The sequence below is a fragment of the Aulostomus chinensis genome, chromosome 15 (genome assembly GCF_037954235.1).
Source record: "Aulostomus chinensis isolate RoL2024-O1b breed Wild chromosome 15, RoL_Achi_v1.0, whole genome shotgun sequence".
NCBI classification, from domain to species: domain Eukaryota; kingdom Metazoa; phylum Chordata; class Actinopteri; order Syngnathiformes; family Aulostomidae; genus Aulostomus; species Aulostomus chinensis.
The window spans coordinates 4,860,075-4,885,665 of NC_141334.1; the positions used below are offsets into that span (position 1 = coordinate 4,860,075).

Sequence of the window (25,591 nt, forward strand, 5' to 3'; positions counted from 1 at the left end):
ATTCTGCATTGTGTGATTAGCGTTTGTTGAGTTTCTAGGATTTACATCTCCTTGTTTAACTGAGAGCAGCAGACCTCTGCGATTTCCTGCTTCCGCCTCATTCATTCTTTCATTCATTTCATTGATGAAAACTTTGCCTCCTCTTTCAATGAGGGCTGGGCGGCACCTTGGGCGGCTCCTTGTGATATATTGTGATACGATACATCCGTATAATTTACTGAAAATTCCAAAATGGAGCTGAAAGTACAACTTGCTGCGCGCCACCTGGTTGTCAAATGTCTATATATCGCATTGTGCTGATAACTGAATGGAAATGAATTAAAAAGGGGAAAGTAGGAAAAGAAAAGCCAAACTAGAAGTTTTTTAACTCTTCTCCTCTGCTTCCTCTTTTCACAGCTCTTGCAGGGAAAATCTCCCCGACCAGTTCCGATGCCCTCCTCAGTTCCTCAGCGGTCACAGCCAGCCCTTCGCCACCCAGCGTGTACCTTCCCGCCAACTTCAAAATGTCCAATGCACAACTGGCTTTCTTTTTGAGGGAGGCTCAAAATACAGGACAAACTGTTGGCAGCAGCAGTAGCCCCAGCATCGGACATCCGCTGCAGCGCTCGGAGAGTTTTGTGGTTTTCCAGACAAAAGACCTCCCTGCTATCAACATAAGCTTTGGGCCTTTTGCCCGTGACCAGGCTCTGTCTAAGGAGTTGCTGCAGCCAGCTAGTCCTCTGGATATTCCCGGCCAGCTGACAGTCAACTGGAAGGTGCGGGCCTTCATTGTGCAGGCACGGGTTTTCTCCAACAACCCTACAGTCCAGGTGTTTTTCTATATTGCTGGCCGAGACTGGGATGACTTCAAGGCTCAGGATAAGCTGCCGTGCGTCCGTCTGCACGCCTTCAGAGATGTCCGTGAAATCAAAACCTCCTGCCGCATGAAAGGCAACCTGGCGCAGTGTTTGGCCCAGCTGGATTTGCCCCCATCCTGGTTTAACACCAATGTGGCCCCACTGGGTCGGAGGAAAGGCTCCGGTGACGGGCTCTTGGATGGGTTAACCAGTGAGACCCTCCAGGCTGAGCTCTACTACACGCTGCACGAGCCTAATGTGGAGGGTGAGTGCAGTGAGGGTCACAGAGGTGGAGGGGGTTCCAGGGGGGAGCCTCTGTCACAGCACCCTCTGCTGCGCATCGGCAGCATCAGCCTGTATCAGGCCAGTCAGGAGCAGCTGCTGGTGGACAAGCAGCTCGACAAGAACATGTTCCTCAGGTTGCCTGAGAAGCCCCTTAAACCTGGAGAGACCCTGAAAATCTCCCTCTTCTTGATGCCCAACTCCACTGTAGAGCAGTTCACCCTCAAGTAAGTTAAACGCCATCTTCAGTGTGTTTCTGTTCCTGTAGAAACATCAAAACAATCTCTTCACATGCGCATCAGACACTCTTTCTAAGAATGCATCCGTGCAATCATTCACACAAGAATTATTGATGAGCAGATTATTTCCCTGTCATTTCCTACACCTTCATACCCTTCCTCATAATTATATCCACACATAATCATCTGCAATATGTCAAGGGTTTAGACAGTAACAGTGCATGTAAACAATGCTGCTCGGTGCAAACGCATGCATCTTGTGAATTCCCCGGTGGACAAGCTTATAAAGCATATAGGATTTATGTGTCCAAATAGCCTTGTGTTAATGGAACAATTATCACAGTGGATGTCCTCTGTAGAGTCCTCATAATAAGCGTCACTCAGAGCAGTATAATTAGATAAAGGTTTTCACGTGGCCGCAGAATTAATTGCTGCACATTTGTAATATCGTGAGATCATGGTGTGCATGTAAGTGTGGCCATGATTATGTAATCCCATTCCATGCGACATCCTCTGTCTTGGGCTTTCAAGCACATGCATTGCCATGCCATTTATGTTCATTTTTAGGTCTAAAGAGCCAAATGAGCACATAATCACGTATTTCAACCCTCTTATTAATTTCTCCATCACCGAGCCAAGTGATGTGCCAGCAATAATTAGAGTCAGGTACCTGGCTAAAGCTTAGCGGCTCTGTAAGGTTCTGCCTTTGATTCAGAGGTCTCTTTTTTCCTCTCGGGACAGAACCGTATGATCAAGTGCTGTGAACTGCAGCCTCAGATCGGATTACGTATGAAAGTGTTTGACCAGGTGAAAGTTGTGGATCACATGTTGAAATCAGCTGCTTCAGTCCGCTGGGCTCCATCTCACTCGTGCAGTTTTACTGCAATAGATAACAAAATGAATCTACCATGACTGCTATTTTTATGGAAGTGCCTGGAATACATTAGCGTAAGATATTTGAACGTTTTACTGTACGGCATAAAAGACGGCAGTACTTAACTAGTAAATTTCTAAGCTTTTAGCGTGCCTTAAAAATGGCGTTTGCTAATGGGACGCAGATATTCAGTATCATCTGGCCAGAGCACATAGCCGGCAGCGGTGACACAGGTTGTTTGTAGCCAAACGTTAACTTCTTACTACTGCATTAACATTTAAAAAGAACAACAACATGATAGTAACATTCAGTCTTGAAGGATATCTCGCTGAGCAACATGTGTAACGTTTGTGTGCTCAGCTCTCTTTTCTGGTTTCCTGTAAAGATCAAAAATCAGTTGTAACAATCCCAGTGGGGTTTTGGTGGAGGGATCCATAGTGATGCTTACCTCCAGGAAGTTCTCATCCCTGTTGCATTCTAAAATTGCTACTTTACTTTGTTAAATGTTCAATATATACTTGTCACACCTCCATCAACATACCTCACATATGTCACTTCACAAAAATGCTAATAATGATAAACAGCGGTGTGAGCTTTCAGATATGCTGGTAAGATTTCTTGGTAAGGTTAATAAGAGACCTTTCAGTTCTCCAAGCTGGTATGTAAGTATGTCAGGTTTCTCTAAAACTTCCGCAACTTCCGTTTTTACTCAGAGATTCCACCCTAAAAATAACCCACTGTTATGATGCACCGCATGTTTACACAGACCCAAACAGCGCCTGTGTCACATGCGCACCAGCACAGACGTGGTGACAGTGTCGGTGTCTCCAGTGGGCCGGGCGTCCCTCGTTCAGTCTTAGGGGATTTTTACACAGATGGTGAAGCGCAACAGTCTTGAACAGACGACTCAAGTGTCTCCTCCATCTCATCAGCTTTAACTTTTCCTCCTGTGCGTACTTGTCGTCGTTAGAATATTAGCTCACGGTAGAACTGTACTTCAACAGTGTAAGGCACATAATATTTGCTGACGTTAAATGGCGGGAGTTTGACCCTCCGCCTGCGGAGGGAACACCGATGTTCTGCTCAGCTCCTCGGGTTCTGCATTGCTTTCCTCACTGCTCTTGTTAACACAGTATTCAAGGTTAGAGAATAAAAGATTATTTGCACTTGACAAAGCTTGAGGAAAGTGAGTTTTTCTTTGCTCGCAGGCAAAAAAGGCAGCTAGAAGAATAGAGGCATGAGGAAGCTGATATTACCCACTGACTCAGGAAGAATGATGAAACACACTGTTAATATATTATTGTAATCTTAACAGAATCTCTTACTGACTTCAATTTAGAGATTTGCAGAATAATTATTAAGCCTCAATAACTCATTAAGCCAGTACAATGTCTCCCTGCAGAAGAGGAGCAGTTATAGGAGTTTATCCAACAATAAAACCTTTCCGGGTGATGCCCAAACAAACAAACAGTCAGGAGGTTTGGTCACCTGCTCAGTCACCAGGTTCCAGTCCGTCTTCCTCCAACTATGAAGTTAGTCAGAGCTTAGTTGCTATTATATCGGCATAAACATCTTTAAGAAGTTGACCCACCCTGATTGTGAACCCATGAGCAGTGGTAGTTCATGTGGAGGGTAATTGATCATGAGGGTAATTAAAATGTGCAGCGACTTGGTTAGATAATTCCGCTGACTATCCCGCTGTTTATGATGCATTTTAAGATCTTCGCATGTGTTGTTGCCAGACTAGAGATCCAGCTATTCACAATCAAAGTCCCAACCCCCCCAAGAATCCCGAGCATGTGTCTTCACACTGTCAGAGCAACATTTACATTCCCTTAGAACATCCCCCCCACACTCACACACACAGAGACACACACACTCTGTAAAATGCATGACCAAGTGTTAGCCTGCTCTCATAAAGTCACTGAGTGTCTTCCTGACTGTGTTCTCCTCTGATGCATGCCTTCATGTGAAATCTAGATTACAAAATACTTTCATTAAATCAGATAAAAGAGCATCAGTGGGAATTTGTCTGTCAAGGCATGGGGCGACAAAGTCACAACAAGACTTTGTAGTACAAGGGGAAGGCTTTGTCATATCCCCTGCTTCCTGAAACATTTAGTTGACCATGTCAGCATCCATACCCCACTGCAGTTTTTAGGCAGACTGTCTTTCCAAGGCCCTCACACGGATGGAAATGAGGAGCGATAAAACAGGAGAGGTAGAAAAAAGAGATGGGGCAGGGGGAAGAAAGCCCATTTCAAGGCTCCTGAGTGACTCAACTCAATAGGGGGTGAATTCAATAGTTCAGGAAGCCAACTGTCGAGTTGTCCCTGCGCGTCGAGGAAGATGATTAAAGATGCAATAAGGAAGGTCTTTAAAAATGCATCAGTGTCTCCTCAACCTCTTCTGACTATCCCGTTGCCTCTATCATTTCTTCCAATTTTGTTCCTTTTAAGTCTTCCAGCTTTGAACATCTTTGACTTGTTATTGGAGATGATGGCAGGCAGACAGAGGGCAGAACCTGGCCACGGCCACATGTGGAGCCTGCCCTTGTTTTCTCCTCAGACGCAGCGGCGCTGTGCACGCCTGCATGTCATCCAGCAGACGATCTGATAAGTCTGGGTTGGCATTGTTCACACAACATTATAATCAACCCTCAGACATTGATTATGATGTTGCAGCAGCAACGCCAACGCTGCCATATCAGATAAGCTGCCGTGCAACGGTTTGGCGAGTAGCAGAGGATCGAGTTCTGCCACATTAGCAAAACTATGACATAGCGAGTGTGTAGCTTTGCTTGCTAACGCTCAACCAGACTCACAGTTTACTTTATCTGAGCAGTAAATTACTGCAGAAATCACGCAAACGTATCTTCAATTACTAGTGGGACCTTTTATTTAAAAGTCATTTGAATTGAAGCATAGCATTCTAATTGATAATTTAGATTAAAATGACCCAAATTCACTCGCATTACTTAACGTACAGCCGATTGTTGCTGTCTTTTAATTTTTTGTGTTTTTATTTTCTTTTTGCTATATGTATTGACTTATATTTTTGTACTACATATTTTCAGGATTTAATTATACAAATTAGGCTTATGCAGCCAAATACACCTCTATTTGAATATGCCAGGAACAGAAATCTGAACTAAAAAAAAAGAACTAAATTTGTACTGTACTTCTTAAACCTTCAAACTTCTTAAATATCTTGTGATTCATTCATTTTTTGCAATCAAATATTTAATGAATGATCTTAGCATTGAATTATTTAATGAAATAAAAATACTGCTAAGAAACTTTGATAAAATAGCATAGGAGAATAAAAAGGGTCCTTTGTAGCCCGAGGTGGAAGTGCATCAAGGGGTTAACGTTTAACATATGTCACAGTGGAGATTGTTATTATTTTTCAGTGTCACTTTTCGATCCTGTCGTGATTATCTGCAATATTAAAGTATATGCTACCTCAATGTCTTTGATCATAGATGACGCAATCACGATTGTACCTGCAGCAGCAGATCTGATCTACCTAGAAGAATCAGTTTTGCACCAGTCGTATTTTGCATGGTATATTTTGGGTTTGTTTGGACTAAAATGTGAAGGAACTTTTACATCAGTGGCTCTACTGATTAAATTAGAAGCAATCTTCTCTTTCTGTCCCAAATTCTCAGTTCCCAGTTGCCTCATTTCCACCTACATCAGACAGCAGTTTTCAGCATAAAGCAGTGATGAGTTCCACAGAACGCGACCCACTCAACAGCAAAACAGCTGACAAAGCAACTAGCTAGCAGGTGAAGCTGGAGCCTCAGAAGTACAACTTGTGCTGCTGTACCTGGTGTGAGTTTGATACGTACAGCCGAGTTTCATACTGATACTGGTGGTGTTCATCTTTGAGGCCCAGTGGATGTTTAAGCCAAATTTAAGGAAAAATTCCCTCGAGGGCGTTCTGAGCATGGACCTTGTACATGTGGCCGTCCTGAAAACATCATCCGGCCGGGCTACAGCTTTCACTGGCGTGGAAGCAAAACAAATCAGCAGATATTTCTGCAAATCCTCACACGAGACGTAAGGTTTATCTCCTCATCCGTCCATAAACATGTTGTTTTCACTGTAGTTCACCTTGACTGCTACTGAACGGAACGTGCAGAACGCCAGACCAGTTTGGGTTGATGCGGATTCATACTGGAATAATTGAATTTCCACATGTTCCCGTTAGAATGTTGAGCCATCTTTGAGAAGTAGCGCATCGGTCGGGCTTCAAACCACGATGTTAATCAGACTAACGCAATAATTAGACATTTTATAACGTCACGAGTGGCACTAACTTATTTTGATAAGCTAAAACTGCAATGTCTGCTGCGTGGTCATCCCATGTGACACAACATGAGCTGCATCTGTGAGGGGGAACCATCTGCGAACAGTCACATTTTATCCTGATACGAGCACAAGGTGTGTTCTTGCAAATGAAATAATAATTATTATTATTATTACTGCTGGACCCAACCTTGCTTTGCCAAAGAGCTGCAGCTGGTTGGAAGCCAGACCTGCTGTGTTCATCGGCTGACTCATATGGAGACGCAGTTGCAGGATATCAAAGGGTCTTGTAAGTAGCTTAACCTGAATAAGACTTTAAACAGCAGCCAGGTCACTGGGTACAATTAAATCAATGATAAACTGCCGATTTCAATTACTGTGAATCACTGACATTTTTGCTGATGTTTGGTAGAAGTAAACACTCCTGAGGTACAGTATGAGCACGGTACACGGAAACAGGGCAGTACTCCAGAGCCCTGGGTACAACATGCAGTATTCAAATGTCCTGGCTCCAAATAAAGGCTTGAGGAGAGAATGCACGGTGGATGCCAGTGACCCACATTCAGTGGTAGTGGCTTTATCCCCGACAGCGAGATGCTTGCTTGTGCTTCGGAGGGAACACAGCAACTTCCTGACCTCAGCTTCTGCTTCCTGCCTGCTCTGCGTTCTCTCTCTGCTCCGTGTCCCACGTCTCGTTGTTGCTGTCAGCATCTGCCTGTCTTTTGCTTTGATGGGAAATGTCAGCACCTCTCGCCGCGAAGTGTGCACACATTCAGATCGTATGACTCGAGCAGTGATGGTGCTGCCACAGGCCGTCTTGTCAGGACACATCGTGTGACATGGAGAACCGTTGTTTATCAGCACTCATCCCTGATAGAAGAGGAGGAGGTCAGGAGACTGTCGCTCGCCTCAAAGTGCTTCCACTTTCACAATGACAAATAAAACGGAGCCTCTCATCAGAGGCCCGGATCTGCACAGCACTGCTTCTTCCTTTTCTGTCTTTCTGTCTTTCTTGCTCAATTGCAAGGAGGAATCCTTTCCTAATATGAATTTTAGAGTGTTTATCTCCACTTCATTTCATTTTATTTCAGTTTTATTTGATGGAGACAATGTGGTTTGATATAGATCCAATACAGAGCATGAAAATGATGTTTGCAGCCATTTTCAGATGTCATCCCCAGTTGGTCTTTTACATATAAATTATAATAAAATCATTCATTCTCATAATACCTCAACATAGACAGCATATATGCAGGTATGAAAGTACAACAAAATACATTTATTGGTGTGTAGGGGATTGTAATTTAGAGTACAATTTACTAAAAAAGGCTACAACTTGCTTTTAGCCTTTGGCACAAATCACAAAAGGCATATATATATATATATATATATATATATATATATATATATATATATATATATATATGTATATATGTGTGTGTGTGTGTGTGTGTGTGTGTGTGTGTGTGCTGCATGTATGTGCCAAGACCTTAATGAAATGGGCTGTTTTACATTAGTTTTTAATGCTTCAGGAAAGTTGCGTGGGTCAGCTCTCAGTGCAATGCAGATATTTTTGCAGGTTCGGTCCGGGCCGCCCTGGCTACCTCTGAAGTCGCTCGGTTCTGTTGTCACCTTGAAAAGGCCAGCTGACTAACTTTGTTTAGCTTTATACCCTTGAAACATTTGAACCCACATCTATTGAGGGTGTGATACATTCCAGGCCTGGTGCCAGGATGAAGTGACCCAGGAGGCAGTTAAAAGGGGCGAGGGCTTCGGTTTTGATAGTAAAACAGAAGGTCATGCAGGCGACTGCAGTACACTCCCGTGTTGTGACTGCAGTACATGCAAACTGTTCCTTCTGTTTGCTCTCCTCAAACTTGAAAACAAACCAGAGGAAAGTGATCGCTATCACCAGGCCCAGATGACGGAGACGGATTTACAACATGAACCGGGTGAAGAAGAGAGATTCATGGTCTGCTTTCCTTCTGACTGATCTACGCCTTACGTGATTGGCTGCTGCAGAGTGTGACGCTATTAAAATGAATGAGACACTGCACTTTCGCAGCACCTGATTGGGTCCAAATTGGGCCTTGACCTGCCTGAGAGTCCTCAGTCTTTAGGGAGTCGGCGCACTCTAACGCAGATCTACAAGACACAAAATAATAGAATTTACGAACAAGTCTGACTACAGAGAAATGGGTGCTAAACTCAGCAAAATATTTCAGAAACACTGCGAGGGTCAACTTTTTATGCCTTCTTTATGTCTTTGACGTCTGAAAAAAAACAGCTCTATTATTCAGAAACATGTTTGGGTGCAGTGGGAAAAAAGACTGAATCAGGTTTTTTGTTTTTTTTATGGGGCAGAACCTCAGCAAAGATATTTCATTACCATTGTTTCTTTGACACTTGTATTTGTAGGTGTTGTTGCCATTTTTCTAAAGGGAACATAAAACCTCCTCCCAGCACCAGGATCTGGTATGCTCAGCATGTCTTTGACAATTGGGTTGGTTTTTGTGGGAAAAGCCTGAGACAAACACAGTGACCCAAGCGCAGCTCATTAAATTAGACATTCTATCCAACTCAACCCAAACCCACCGAGTTCATCGGGGTCATGTATACAGCTGTAAACTCATTAAGCATTAATAAATCCCGCTTCTGCGTTGGTTTCCACCCTCTTAATTTATTACCGCAGCATGATCAGATTCTCAACTCACATTGGGTGTGATCGGGGCCACGGAACTCTTTTCATGTAATTAAATACTCCGGAGGAACCCAGAATGACGGCACGTAAGAAACTATTAAGAAAATATGTAAAAGTGACATCAAGAGTGTGGGTCTAATTGGGGCTTTTTCCACATTAACCACTTAATCATAGTGGAATTAAATCATTTTGACAGTGTTAATTGTGCTGGACCTCTGTGAACGGCTCAGGCTTTGTTACAGAATAATTTCACATACATTTTTTAATCACAGGTAATGCAATTTTTAAAGCTTATGTTTGGAGAGAGAATTGCACAAGTTCATCCCTATCATTTATTCCCTTTGCTACGTATTAGTGTGGAGGCCTTTTTGTAGTTGAACTGGCTTTCATTAATCTTGTTTAATTATTGAAATGTCGAAACTGAGTGCAGTTGAGGTTTTTTTTTTTTTTTTTTTACCCTTTCTTCATGAGTGGATTAACAGATTGAGAATGAGGCATGAAAATCTTTATAATTTTGTAGATGGTTGGCTTTTCTTTTCTTCTTTTTTTTCTGGTGTTTCTGTAAAAAGCCCACAAAGATCTCACTGAGGAAAAGTTCCAATGTGTGTTTGGTCAGTTGTGCGAAGACCTAATATTTTTGTGGACCATTCCACTTTTTCTTTTTTTTTCTGAATTCATCTTTGAAAGTGGAGATTTGGTTCGACTCTAGCAGGAGCCGGAGAGACAAACTGACAAAAGCACCAAGTTCCTCATTTGCGTGGTTTGCAAGGTAATCAGAAGTCCTCCTCCGGTATAAAAATGTAGCTTTTCATTTGCCTGCACAGGCTTATCTTTGTTCATTTCCTCTGAGCTCTAAATGAAACTGCTTTTAAATCTTTCCATCACCAAATGTTTCTATTTTTTTCTCTCCCTCTCTCTCCAAACACATTTCTTTATATCCGACTGGACAGGTTTATGTACCATCTTAGCCTCCAAGATAAAACTGTAAGTTGGCTTTTGCTGCGGCTGCAGTTGTGGAATATTTCTGTCCGGGAGTGTCGATAGTCGTCGGTCTTTCTGCAGGCGCAAACTTACTGCGTGTTCTGATTGTTTCTTCATCTGATATCCATGCATCCTTAGCAACTTTGGCCCTGAATATCATATTTAGTTCTCAAAATACGATCTGAATAAATAGACTTTATTTTCCCCCTTTGAATAAATCCAAAATCTCAACCAGCTGTCATCAACTTTTTCAACTCAAAAAAATCAACGCCTGAGAGCTCCACACAACTAAGAACTCAAGAGGCACTTTTTTTTGGGGGGGGGGGGGTAAAGGATTGTTGTATTTAAACCACATCAAACTTCCTACTGCTGATCAAATCCAAACCTCATTCAGGAAACAACGGTTTCAGGTGTGGTTTTCTTGTCGTCTGCTGAAAAGACGTGACGCGCCATGAGTTTTGTAGTTTTTACAAACCGGCAAAAAAGGACGTAGTTACTTGGTTATTATTGTGATCGGTTTATAGCAGCTTCATGTAGCCTGACTCTCGGGATGTGTCTGGACTTGAGTGTGTCAAAAATCAAAGACACTGCCTCAATTTAGCAGAGAGGTTTTTTTTTTCCCCTCTTTTAAAAGCAAGAAAATCCACTTGTAACTCTCCTCAAGCTGAACCCCTTAAGGAAGTCGCCAGAAAAGTAACACTTTGTGTAGCAGCTGAATATTTGTGGTCATGAAACAAACTTGAAAGATGGTCTTTTTGACAGGCCAGCTACGGATATGTTAGTGTTCACATCACGTTTAGCAGACGGAACATCCGCAGCGACTCTTTGCAGACGGATAAGTCAAACGATTAACACAGGAACATGAGCTCTTACTACTCATAAACCCACAAATGTCCTGCTCGTGAAGAGTGAGCCAAATTACCCGCCGCATCGGAAAGAGACTGATTAATTCATCAGGAACTTTCTTGCTGCAGACTCTGCCGCTAAACACGGCGTAATTTAGGAGTTTGATGAAGTGTTGCTTTTTACACAGCTGAAATGAGTGTTGCGTAACTGCTTTCAGGAAATAAATGAGCGGCTGCGCTCGCTCTCTGTTGCGTTTTAGCAGATTTCAGCTCATGATTGGATGACATTCAGGGGAGGAAATGCAATAATGTGGAAATCAGATGCGGGGAAGATATGTTGATATGTGGGTCCGCCCCCAGAGGTTATATTTCTCAGGCGGCATCAGATTTCTGTCCCCCTTCCATCTCTATTAGATCATTTTCGTCTTGCACAAAGCAGCCATCCTCCAGCACACGTATGTTATCTTAGAAACCTTTAGGGATTTAAGGGACAAGGCTAAGATAAGCCATATTTTCCGCCGCGGGCAACCTGCATTTACCTGTCCCTCACTCTTTCATCTTGTCACAGGCAGAAATTGGTGAGGTTTTATTAGTATCATTCCCTCCCTCCCTCTTTTTGCTTTTTTATGATGCCTGCCAAGAGATTTGCCGAGCCAGTCTGTAGTATTAGACACAGCTCGACCCAGCGTGAAGGATTGTACTGCCCAGTAGGCTACAGTTTCAAAGGAGGCAGTGGTGTGGAGAAGTCGCCTCTTCCCACCACAACTGACTTTTCATTTTAATGACACTTGCAAAGTCGAACATCAAATCCCTGTACACTAACATCAAGAGATGCTCTGCTTACTGACTCCTGAGGTCAAGCCTCCTTGTGGGTCTTGTGGTTGCATAATTTCCTGGGACAAAGTAATTGTGGTTATTCGACAGCGAGAAAATAGTTCAGGCTTTACACTGATGTACACAGTACAAAAGTCCGGGGCGGTTTTGATATTTTCCTGTCCTGCGTTGATCATTTGCGACTCCTCACAATAATTTTACCGCTGTAAACTCTGAACTGTTGGAAGTCTCTACAGTACAGAGAAATAAGGAGCCTCGGAGTGGCCGTAGGGAGGGGAAAATATATATTTGTTGGCCACAAGATAGAAACTGGTACCCCATTTCATTAACTTGAAGCTGGAAGATGGACGGTAACTTTTTCCCACAATTTAATACATTTTTCGCCATGAGAGGTCACATGTTCCAACAATTTGATTAATTTGCGGCCATGACGTGTCACTTATTCCCGTGAACCTGTGGTCAGGGAGATAACGTGTTCTCGCATTTGGTGGCCACAAGATTTGTCACTGCACAATGAGTAATTTATGTGAACATCTGGGGGCCACTAATCAATCAAAGTTCTGGGAACAATTTATCTTGTGGCCACAAATGAATCGTAGTGGAAGAACAAGTTGTTTTTTTTGCCACAAAGTACTCTCTCTCTCTCTCTCTCTCTCTCCCTCTCCCTCTGCGGCCACTCCGAGGCTCCACACAGAATTACATGAGGTCATTTTCATGACAGTCAGCGTATTTTCATGCTGGTGTAAATGTGCCTTGGCGCTATCTCTATTCATTCTATGGCGCTTAAAAATAAATGTATAACGGGTTATGCATCATGCATTCAGAGCACATGAGAAGAAGATCCTACTGGAAGTCAGCTAGATATAGACATGAATGGGTTAATGCATATTAAAAGAAATTGGCAGCTCTGCATGACTGCTAATCTAATGATTTTAAATGCATGAATTGGATTTTCCACTTGTGGCACAGTCGGCATATTATTCCCTGTTCACGTTTCTACTCTTTCCATTAGACACAGGCCAGTCCTCATTCTAGCATCTGCGCTGATGTTCTCACATGGCAAAGAGCTTTTAACTCAGTGGCGCTCGCTGCCAGTATAATAGAGTCTTCAGATATTTTGGCACGCGGGTCCAGTTGTGTTGCCTGGAATCCAAATTTCTTCTTAACTTGTTTTGCTTCCTTGTCAGGGAACACGAAAACAGCTGTTATTATTATTATCATTGTTATTATTATTATTTTTATTAGGTGGGGGGTTTTGCCTGTCATGGTTCCACATCGAAACATGTCAGTGAAGATGTTCAGCTGGCATGCAGACACTCAGAGTCTTTGGAAGGTGAATTTTAAGTTGCGGTCGACAATAATTTACTGGAGTCTGACACTGGCGGTGCAACCTTTAGCTGGCCAGGACACTACTGGCTCCCACCCATCACTCCTCAGTATTTCCCAGATGGACCAACCTGCAGTTCTGAGATAGGCCCGGCCCTGTTTCCATCTATGCCAGCAGTGATGGGAATTACAGCTCTTTGAAGGGAGCTGCATCTTATGGCTCCTTTCCTTTCAGAGGGCCAATTAAAGAAACGGCTCATTTTTCTCTTTTGTTTTTGGCCGCACTTCAGCAGCAGGGCCTCCCGTCATTATCGTGGTTGGTCATTATTGGCATATTTTTGAATTGTTTTTGCCTTCAAAAGAATTTAGGGAGTTGAGTGATATTGATTTATGACTGAGGAAAATATTATCTTCACCCGTTCTCGTGCAGCGTTCGTGTTTCCCACAGAAAGTTCAGTTATTCATGTATTTTGCTACAATGTTATTGGCGTAGCTGGGAGATGCCTCAGTTGTTCCTCAAAAATGGTGGCCGAGTTTCAAACATTGTCAGCTGAACGACAATAAAGACCCATTTTAGAATCAGAATCTGGTTGATTGTTTTGACTGCAGTCTCTGGAGCGACTGTGTTTGGTTTGTGTGTCTGACTGCTGAACGCAGAATTCAGCTGTGCGATCGTCTCCAATGAAGACCAGAACATCAGAAGTTCCTTTTTTCTCTTCATTTGCGGAATTATATAATCATAGCGAGAAATAAGGTCAAGTTAGGTTTAAGGCCCAAAACATCTGCTTTTGTCATTAGAAATATGACGGAAATGATATGACGCTAAAAAAAAACAATCACAAATGTTCCTTGAAAATCAAAAATCTAAGTTTTTATCACCTTCAAATTTCTGATGTCTCACGACCTCTCAGTCCAATGGTTCATTGTACGAGTGATACTGCAGTACTTTTCCTTGGAATAACTACACATGTATCATGAGAACAGCCTTTCTATCTACACGCACTAGAACCTGAAGGCGTAGACCCTATAGCAGAGTAAGGTTTTTTTGTGTGTAAATGGTATCTTGGTTGTGTGTGTGTGTGTGTGTGTGTGTGTGTGTGTGTGTGTGTGTGTTTGGGAGGGGTTGGTTAAAGAGGACTCAACAATGCGGTGCTCTTGCTCCCCACTGATTGCTACTTTATCTCTTTAACAATGCTTGGGTGACATATAACAACGGCAAATTGCGTTTATATGTGGTCACTATTATCTGCCGCTAAAGCTCCCAGACCTGCATACTCCCACTCACCCACCCGTGCCCCCCCCCCCCCCACACACACGCACTGAAGCCCGGCCCCCCTTACCACCATGTGTGAAACCTGCTTCCTTTCATCTTCTTCTTTGTTCTTTTCGGGGGAGGAGTGGAAGTTCCTGCTGCTGGATGAGGACGTTACCTTCCACTGATTTGAATTGAAATAATTTTGACCTCACACCTCCCAGCAAACCGGAATGGATTTGTTCTGGGTGTGTGTTATTGTGTTATGCCCTCTCCTTCTCCCTAACGGTTGTTTAACTCTCTGACCTCACAACAACTCTCCAAGTCATCAAATCTAACAATGATACTTTTCCTGTACATCCGTGCGAATTTACACCAAAACCTCCAATCATTTCCAGGATTGTATATATATATACTTTTTTGAGCTTTTTTTGAAGTGGGTTGGTAGCATAATTTACAGGATTGTATATATATATATATACTTTTTTGAGCTTTTTTTGAAGTGGGTTGGTAGCATATCCAAGAAATCTAATTCTCCTCGGTGAGGTCTTAAGGAGTGTGGTTGTCTTTGTTTATTCCTCTGTGGGAAGTGTTTTCTTTAAGAAAGCAAATCTTCTTGTTGTCGCAAGAGAAAGCATCCTGCAGCAGAGGGACCAAGACTGACGGGTAACAGTGGCAACATTTCACGCTGGAAGGTTCTCCTGCAGTTGTTTGAAAGTCTGTCTTTTGTGGGGTTTAAAAAAACTTCTTTTTTTTTTTTTAACTGGGACTTCACCCAGAAATGATCATCATCATTACTTCGTGAGGTTCTTTGAATTCATGAAGATGGCTGTCTGTCTGTCTGTCTGTTTGTTTGTTTGTTTGTTTGCCCCCCGCAGCAGAAATCACCAACCTACGACTTGTTGCTGGAGTCTACTGTGAGCTGAAGGTTAACAGCAGCAAAAGAATGCAAAATATCCATTTACAAACTCTCAAACACAATCATAAGCAGTACACTTGGCAGTAAGTTGGTGGCAAATTACTATGTTCATGGGTGTTTACTTCATCAAATAATTTAGATCATTTCCAACTTCTACCTCAGACCTGGGACTGAATGCTGATTAAACCTGTTCACATTGTAGGAAAAAGCCAGATGTTAGCAGGTGTTTTAGTCAGCTTAAATAAAACAGGATACATGGAAACCAAGAGTCGGACTAAAAGATGTTGTTAATCTCTGGTCTCCATTAGGTTTCAGCAACAAGTACGGCACTCTGAGCTCTGGCTTCAGCAAGAAGTCATGTTTTGGGGGGGACATTTTTTTAATTGATTCACAACATCCAATGGTAATTAACTGGTAAAACAAGGGATACTATCTAGTTGAAGAATAACTTTAAGTTCTGGGGATGCCTACAACTTCAGCCGGCTGTACTTGAAATACTTATGGACACTGTAAATACTTAAATTCAACATTTCATGTCAAATGGTTTATTTGATGTGCAATTAACTGGGTTAGTAAAATGAACAAAGGGAGAGTTGAAGAATAAACCAAAAGAAAGTAGGGGGCCTTGGTTTGATTACCAAAGTAGAACATTTGTTTAAAATGTGACATTTCAGCCCACACACCATCATCCCTTCATTATTTCTTCCTTCATTAGTATGAGCGGTATGTAAGAAAGTTGCTCCAGGTCGTTTCAGCTACTTAGTATTTGTATTGACTACAGTTAATTACTTCCCCATCAAGATAGCCTCCATTACCTCTCAATCCACCCACAAAGCAACAGTTAAGGAGCACAATAATCACTGAGTATCACGGCCTACAGAGTGGAGGCAATTTGAAATGAATTTGACTCCTACCCAAGATTTGCAACATGGCGTGGCCCTGAATATTAAAGCAATCAGCCCACGGGAGCACAGAGAAGTATCGTGTTTTCCTGGTAGCAGCCGTGGGTGTTTCCTCAAGAACATGCACAGTGCGACTGGCGATTGACGTTTGCAGCGGCTAGCGTTAGCATCGCAACGCTAGCAGCTGCAGAAAAGCTGGAGCTTGAGCAGGGCCCTTGTTCTGGGCATTTACAGTACATGCATGTGATATGAGCCCAAACTACTTTACTACCATAGCAAATATTTGTTAGGTGATCCGGAGTCTGTAGGGTTGTTAGATACCAGCGTTGCACCAACAGAGGGCGCACAAGGATTACAAATACCTGGCACTGTGACATCTTGTCCACTGTTGAACACAAATAAAATCAACCCAATTAAAGAACAACACACAGCTACTCATAGAAAAATACTATGAGCAATAATAGTATTCATGAGGCCGGAAAAGCGCCTTCGTTCCAGGTTTACGCGGTAGGACAGCTGCTCGGAGCCTGACGTGGACGGGCCAGTCTGACGTAGAACCCTGAGGAGAACTGACTGGTTTTAAATCAGATTTTGGAGTTTTTGACATCAGACTGTTTTCGATTTCACCTGATATTCCAACATTTGATGCTAAATATCCGCCCAGTGCTGCAGCGTTGCATGTTGATACAGCGAGCAAGCACCAAGATCAAAAGGGCGGGTCCATACACTTATTAGCCAATTAGAATACAGCGTTGTGAGTGGAGCAGAAGTATTTAACACCATCTCTGAATTTGTTTCTGTTGCTTTAAATTACATCATCACTCTGTCCTGTGAGTGGAGCAGCATGTGTTTCCTCATGCTAGTCACATGTATGTTAACAGCACCTCTACGCCATCTTACAGGATTCATAATTGACAGAGAACACCTCTCTGTCTTGACTCCTGTCTGTTCCTCTCAGATGCAGCGCGGCGTGTGATGCGTTATTCACTCATTCACAACCTGCCAGTGGAAAGCCAGTAGTTTAACCTTATTTGCGTCAACCCTTTAATCCCAGCAGATATTCATATGTGTGTGAATCATATGTATTAATGAGCGTCATGATTCTGACTAGGAAATCATCTGTTTGGCTAAAGAGCTGCCGATGCTTCATCAACGGCATATTAGGTGAGAGAGAGAGTCCTGTATCAGAGGAGGAGGAGGAGTTCGGTGGATGTAGGTGTTAAACGAGTAAATAGATGAGGAGCAAATGTTTTATTATTGACCAAAAAAAACAACCTGTCGTATTGTTTTCTTTACACGATATTACAATGTAATTAAGAAATAAAGCACATAATTAGTGGGATTTCTCGCAGAATTCATAGAGAAACGTTAAAAATATGATAAATGAATTAACTTCTTTGGAAGGATAATGGTGTACCCTTGACTTCACGTTGCAGCCACATCTGTCCCTCAGTCTGAACTTATGCCAGACCTTAACCACAGCATCTATTAACAACTAACTACTATCCACTACCCCGCAGTACTGCATTTTCCAATGAAAGGAAAAGGAAAGTCCGGCATGTGCTGGTGTACTCAGTGACTATGGACATTTTTAGGATTATGCATGAAAAGTTTTTGTTCCTTTTTTTTTTTTTGTAAAATATATGAATATTTGAGATTTTTTCAGACCTTCATCATATTTCTTTGTCTGGTTGTTCTTGTCTCGCTTTAGTGTTGAACTTGCGTTTAATGTAATATTTCAAGTGCAACTTCAATTGTTTTCACGATGGAAGAATACCCACCATTCATTTTGATTTTGATGAAACTCTGGAATTCTTCAGTAGGTGCATGTACTTCAGTCTGCGCTGTTCCACGCTTCTCTTCATTTTCAGATTTCTGAGTTTAAATTTCCTAAAACGTTTTTCCTGCTTCAAATACAATTAAAATTAAGCCCGCTAACTCCATACAGAGAATTTCATCATAATATAGGATCACACAAAGTGTTGGATCATTCAGCTTTCAAGTGATGATGTGGGATTATAAATTCAAAAACACATCCCCTCCAGCTCAAATCAGGATTTGTGATTCTTTTCTAAAACAGTTACCAGGCAACAAGCCTGAGCCTAGCAAGGTGTCTGCATGCATTTGTTCAGAATATTAGCACTTCATTTACTTAAGGAAGCTGCTACATGTAACCAGAAGGGAGGTTAATTATTTTCTCCTGCTGAAACCTGGGATAGACACAGACAATGAAATTGAATTCATAGCGAATGGCAGAGGATTGTTTGGCTCCAGCTCGTCTTCTCTCACAGCCTCAGTGAAGCGCTTGTAGTAATTTAGCTCTCGTCCTCCAGAACGTCAAAAAATGTCCCTTTTTTTTTTTTTTTTTTTTTTGGCAGCAAATACAATTTTGGAACAGTGTACTACTACAGTATGTAGACCTGTCCTGCGATGTAAAAGCGGCCTGATAATAATGTAGCACAATGGGAAGGAAAAGTGCAAACGCAGCACGGTGTCTGACCCTAACTGAAGCCCCCTGAAGTACACAGCTTGTGCATTGACTTGTTAAGCAGCATCAATGGGCTCCTTATCATTTGCGGCAGTTAATTGAAGCCTAATGAAAGCAGCCTCCCTATCAGTCCCCAACCCAGCAGGCGCTTCAGTCGGTTCCCTCTGTGGACCTCGGAGAGCCTGGCGTGGGAGAGCGAGCCAATTGGAACTGACAACAGGTCCCTGACACCTTCTCTCCCCACCCGTCGGTGTCACAGCAGTTGCATGTTACTCCCTCGGGGGCTTGCCGTTATCTGGTGTTGAGGAAGGCGAGGGGAACTGTTTGCCCTCACACAGATAGACCCGGTGCGTCTGCCACCTATCATGTTACACGTGATTTTGACGTTGAAGCACACCTGTCAGCCTGAGAACCCAACGGGGCGAGATGAAGACGGAGCAGCGAATCTTCCCCGCTAATTGCGATTCTGTAGATTCCCCATCAGCAAAGATCATTATTTGACTTGGAACCAATCACTGAGCCATCTTGATTTTGTGTCTAGTTCACCCTCGTGAGGCTTCACCTCATCGATTACAGCAACAGCACTCATTTGACTCCAAGCTCAATATCTCTGTAACAGATTTGCTTTTTTTTCCCCTTCTTTTATTTATTTATATATATTTTTTTGTTAAATGAAATGTTAATCCAAATTTATGAAAATCAAAATTCATGACCGGGATTGACTTTTTCCTGTCAACTTTATGATTCTGTAACTTTTTAATATATGATTGCAGCAGCATACATAATCAAGTAACCCAGGTTACATCTTCATCCTGTAGAGCTGAATTTATACATCGTTTTCGACAGTGGATGGTTCAGGGGTTGATAAAGTTGGCTGTAAAACTGAGCGATAGTTTGCTTCTTCTATTATCATCACGTTATTACCGACTCACTGACTGAGCTCAAGTACTACAGTACATGTACACACTGTCCTCCATTTCTTTTATCTAAATTCCATTCATGTTGAAGTTCTTTTACAATTGCTTGTGTTTTGGCAACGTTTGTGACTCTTTTTTTTTTTTTTTTTTTTTTAACCAATACATCTCAGTAAAACACACGGTAACCTAGAGGTTAGTCAGAGGATGCACACCTTCACCGAGGCAGCATGACATCATTGACACAGATCTGGTTTTGAATCATTTCCAAAAATGTGATCGCTCACCAAGTTCAATCATCCCACCAAATTTCATCAACATACGTCCCTAACTTTTTCAGTTGGCCAGCTAACCGGTAAACCAACGCCAGTGATCACATGACCTCCTTGGTTGAGGTAAATTCACACGGGGAGGCTGCATTACACATGTGTTGTTTGGTTCTTTGCAAACCATCCAAAAAGTCATAATGGCATTTCATTGCATCTCAATTTGATCGAATGTATGTTTTTTGGGGATTTTGCTTGTCCATTTGGCTTAGAACTACAGTACCTGTACTTTATCATATTACACTTCAGTTTATTATCCTCGCTCTCCCAAACTCAGATGGAGGCTCACTCTTTGTTGCTAGCCTGAGCTGAAGGACTTTTTTCAGCTCATATTGCAGTTGTCATCAACATTTTTGCACATTTTCTTGCGCAAAAATAAAAACCTGTCTTTTCTGGTTGGCTTCTGGAAGGAACGGCGCTTCCTGTGAGTCAGATGACCTTTCTTTTTTCTCTTCTTCTTTCAAAAATGTGAGGCTTTATTTTAAAAATTGCACTCGGAAAGCAGTTAAAATTCCCAAATCGTGTCCCTTCTGGTTCATCAATCAACAGCTGTTCATTAGTCTGAACAATCCCAAGCCTGCTGTAACTCATTAAACCAGCAGGATTGCTGTCAAACTAACACGTTTGTGTGTTTTGGTCACGCAGCCTCACCTGGTCTACCACAGCAAGACATCACCTTTACATGTATAGTCAGAGCTGAAGTGCATGAATCCGTCATGCATGAAAGCCCCTCTGGCGGTGTGTTGCATTACTGTACCATCACTCGCCAGCGCAGAACACTTAGAGACGTAAGTGTCCAGGCGAACGATGAATATATCTGTGCCATATGCGAAGCAAAGCCAGAAAACATGGAGTTTTTATCTGTACCTGCTTCTACACTGGCTGCGCTTTGTAGGAGTGAGTAAGGAAGGGGATCTCAACTTGACTTTGATAGAGGTCCCGGTGTGATGCTCTATTTTTGTGAGCTACCTCTGAAAACCAAAAATACAGCTTGTTGTGTGAGACGTGGATGTCGAGCCGCCAGCTGCAGAAGCTCGTAAGCTGCTGGTGAGCGCTTGATGGAACATAGACCTCAAATGGCTCTGGCAGTGACTTTGAGAAGGGATGATGGTGTTGCGATGATCTTCCGGCTCACTGCTCTCATGTTTTCAGGCTTTGACGGCTTGCCGTTGTTGTCACTGTCACTGTTAATACCAGCATGCCTCATGCACACATAATCAAACTCATGTATGATCCTCTAAGTGTGCGTGTGTTCTACCACAAGGTTTTTGGTTTTTTTTTTGGCATGTACGTGTTGGATGTGAGGGGACAGATGATTGAAATTCGGGCCTGGTCTTTCTCTGAGGCCCCAGCCATTACAGTCCTGGCCTTGGCTGATTTTGCTGAGTTTCACGTTCCCGTCTGAGATTTATTATCTCCTACCCTGGTTGGTATTTTACGGTTTAATCACTCCCATCATCAGGGTCAGTCACAATTACATCCACTTTGCCTCTGCTCCACCGAATGCAACTAAGTTGGCTGCCTCTGGGATCCTTTTGAATTCCCGAGCCCAACACATTTGCAACGACTGTAGATGAGAAATTAGAAAGAGACATTAAAATCCTGAAATTCAAGTCCACCTGTCGTTTTTATGCCGTGCTTGTTTATGAGCTCTCTGGCTCTTTGGCCTTGAATCTGTAAAGGAGGCACTCACCACTGGATGATATTTACAGTTGGAATAAATAAAACTGATTCAGCTAGAAAATATCAAGAGGTCTTGCATCACCATCTTCTATGAATTAATCATTTTGTGTAATTCAACCCTCTCTGCTATTGATTGACCCGACTTGATCATTAACATGTCGGCGCTCAGTCCAAAGTCAGCAAAAAAGCTGCTTTTCCACTGCATGGGACCGGCTGAGCTTGACTCTGCTCACCTTTTTCTTCATCAGACAGTGGTGGTGGGTGGAGCCTGGCATCTGGTTCTGCTGATACTAGAAAGCAATGCGTCAGCCGTCACTCAATCATTGTGCCAACATAGATCTGTAGATGGCAAAGCTTTGATAGCAATCGCGCTGGAATATTTATCGAAATGGAGTGCAGATGTTCCTCTGTTTTAATGCCCCGTGACAGGATGGAGCAACACAAAACAAGAGGCTAACCTAGCTTAGTTTTAGCTTCAGTGAATTAACTAGTCTGTAAGACTGGACAACCTGAGAGTGAAGGAGGAGGAGGAGGAGGAGGAGGGAGACATGGAGAGTAAGGAGCATGGAGACAAACGGCATGTGTGACCAAATTGTTGAGAGTTTCACTTGATGCAAAAAAGGAGCGAGGCTGCTGTGTAGGGAGCTGCTGAAGCTGCCAGCCTGACAAGACTCAAACATGGCGGCGCCCGTGTCCCAACATAGCCACTGCGGTGAGGAAGGTCTGATTGGGAGGCGTCCTACACCCAATTTGAGCAAGATCTCATTTTATCTTATGATAAGTTAATTGTTAGTTTTGTTTCAGCTGGTGTGGAAGGCCAATGACACAAAGAAAATACGGATCAATGAGCAAAAACAAACAGAAAAACAAAAATCCATCAAAAGATGGGCAAGACGTGACAGATCGGTTTTGACTGTTACTTCTTAGTCAGGGGGGGCACGGTGGTGCAGTGGTCAGCACTGTCGCCTCACAGCAAGAAGGTTCCGGGTTCGAGTCCTGGCTCGGGCACAGGATCTTTCTGTGTGGAGTCTCCATGTTCTCCCTGTGCCTGCGTGGGTTCTCTCTGGTACTCCGGCTTCTTCCCACAGTCCAAAGACATGCAAATGGGGACTAAGCTAATTAAATACTCTAAATTGACCGTAGGTATGAATGTGAGTGTGAATGGTTGAAGTCCCTCATGTAACTCAAAGCTGCATGAACAAAGCGATATTCCCGTCGCACAACTTTTTTTTTTTTCCTGATATGTGTTCGTTCAGGGGCATTCCCGGCCTCTGGTTGCCACGGGATCCTTCTTGTCTGTTTCTCATTGATTGTCATCAAAAATCGTGTCCTCCCTAAAAAGGTAAGTTTACCTGAGTGCCTGCCAAGTTGTGGTTCGTTGCATCAACCACCCAGGATCATACTGTAGTTCACCTCTTGTTGCACGGCTGTTGCTCAACGGAGTTTCATCACCACACCTTGTTTTTCTCAGGGTTTTAAAGGAACATTCCACCACGCCTCTATGCTGTCTTTCCCGGAATGAGATGGAAAGATCAATATCAATTTCAACTCTTTGTGTGTCTAGTGGAGATGCAGGGTAAGACATCCAATAGGTTTCCTGTTATAAAAGCTTCCCGTTGTCTCCCTCAATGCCCTGAGGGTGGTGTTTCCACTCCTTTAACGCCAGCGATATTGTGCCAGGCTACAGGGTTTTTTTTGTTTGAGATACACACAAAGCCTTATATGTGTGGTGTGTACATTAATATAGGCTGACTATTCAGATTCTTTGCCATCAGGCTATACGGGAGAATGCGTGGGCAGAGACTATATGTCAGAACTCCACAAAACAACTCTTACGTGAGAGTATCAGGATCAGTGTTGGAGGATCCTTTAATCTTCACTTGAGCGTTGCATTAGCACCAGCAATACGCCAGTGTTTGTTCATGAATGACCTCAACCTGGTGGCAAATAGCAAACAGACACTCTTTTGCCAATATGTCAGACGAATGCAGCAGAATACAAGAGCCATGTAGATGTACTGTAAGGGATTGATGATGATAAGAGGAACAGTTTTAGCCTAGTACGGTTCTACAACGTCACAAACTACAGGGCTGTCAGAGAGAAGGAGCGAGGGGAGGGTGATAACACCTAGAGCAGATTTGTGTGTTACTGTGACATATCCTACTCGTGCACGTTGCTACAGTTTCACAAAAAAAAACTCACAGTCTTCTCAGTAACCCAAAATGTCACGGGTCCTCCCTTGGCTCATGCTACGTGACGTTTGGTGAAAAATCATATCGTTTTCAAGTAAAACAGTTGACAGACAAATAAACAAACAGACTCAACCGAAAATTACATCCTCATCGTCAATATAAATCAGTGCCTTTGTCAGAGAGCTTCAAAACAAACTGAACAAGAGTAGATTTATCGCTGGACTATGTTTTACTGCATTAGTTGAATCTAGGCGTGCCAAATAAATTGGTACTGTCATGTGAAAAGTCTCTGCAGGTCTGTGTTCAGTGCTGCGCTGAGTTTTGAGGTTGCCACCAGCATGAGTCCATAAAGGAGGACACCTCTGCAGGGCAGAGTGTGTAAACAACACAGCTACAGCTGCAGCTTGAGTGTGTATAAAGTAAGACCATGAAAAATATGCCTCTGCACACTCATGCAAACGAGGCAGATGATATTTGAAACTGCTCAGATTTATGTTTATTTAGTGGAGTCAAGGAAATTATTCATTTAAAAAAATGGGATAAATCTCCAGAGGGGCAGCTTAAATTTGCAAACTAAACCACCTGTCTTGAGATTAAATATATCTCAATAAATACCTTTTTTTTTATAATTAAGTTGTGATGGACATCTTCACCAGTATATTGCAGTTTAATGTGAGTATTTTTAAGTAAAAGTACCATAGAAACGGTGTTTATACACTTTTAAACACAGAGCAGGAAACATGTCGATAGTGACATTGATAGCTTCGAGTTGCAAGATGAATGTAATGTCTTTGAAACTTCAATTCTAAATAAATAGCCATAGCCATATGCAACAAAGGTTTTCCCGCTATCGGTCTATCGTTACAGTCGTGTAGTCCAGACTCCCTTTAGAAAATCCCTTATTTTACTGCAGTAGCGTCTGACGCTCTACCCACCGATGCACAGCACCAGATCTCGGTTTGCCTGCAGCGAGCCAGTCGCTGCTGGTATGTGACTGTTTATTACAGCAGAAATGGCATGTGTGATGACACCCTTTTTGTATCAGATTACTTGGATGCCAAAATAGGCTAAAAGGCCAGAATTGGCCACAAGGCTAAGTTACATCTGTAGTTCCCTCACCAAGGTGTTAAAAAGGCCTCTTTAAGATCCCAGATGTGATCCTTTAAAAAAAACAAAAAACAATAGGACCTGCTATTTCTAAGCCGTTGGCTGGATTGCCTGATATTGTCACAAACAAAAAAATATGTGCATCGTGCATGTGTGGCTCAACAAACATGGTCATTGAAGTTCCTCCAACTGATAACAGTGGTTATGACTGCAGTGACTGTCCTGATACTCATGTCATTTGACTGGACGGACCCAGTATGTTTCAGGCTCTCGAGAGACCACCAGAGAGGGTCAGTGACTCCAGGAGGGCTTTGCACAGTTTAATGTCACACTATCATAACAAAATCCATCCATCCATCCATTTTCTACCTCTTATCCTGTTAAGGGTCGCGGGGGGGTGGAGCCTATCCCAGCAGCCTTCAGGTGAGAGGCGGGGTTCACCCTGGACGGGTCGCCAGTCCATCGCAGGGTCAACACATAAAGACAGACAACCATTGGCTCTCACAGCCACGCCTACGGTCAATTTAGAGTCTGGATTAACCTGGTCCCCTCTTGATGTCTTTGGACTGTGGAGGAA

General features: G+C 42.8%; 1 protein-coding gene across 3 annotated transcripts in view; it reads left to right on the forward strand.

The window, feature by feature from the left end:
• tmem132e (transmembrane protein 132E) overlaps positions 1–25,591 on the forward strand; it is a 372,909-nt gene that overhangs the window by 245,650 nt on the left and 101,668 nt on the right. For all 3 annotated transcript variants that reach the window (XM_086226000.1, XM_086225999.1, XM_086226001.1), the window contains exon 2: positions 397–1,345. In XM_086226000.1, coding sequence (XP_086082126.1) covers positions 397–1,345 — 949 coding nt within the window. The remainder of the gene's footprint in view (positions 1–396; positions 1,346–25,591) is intronic.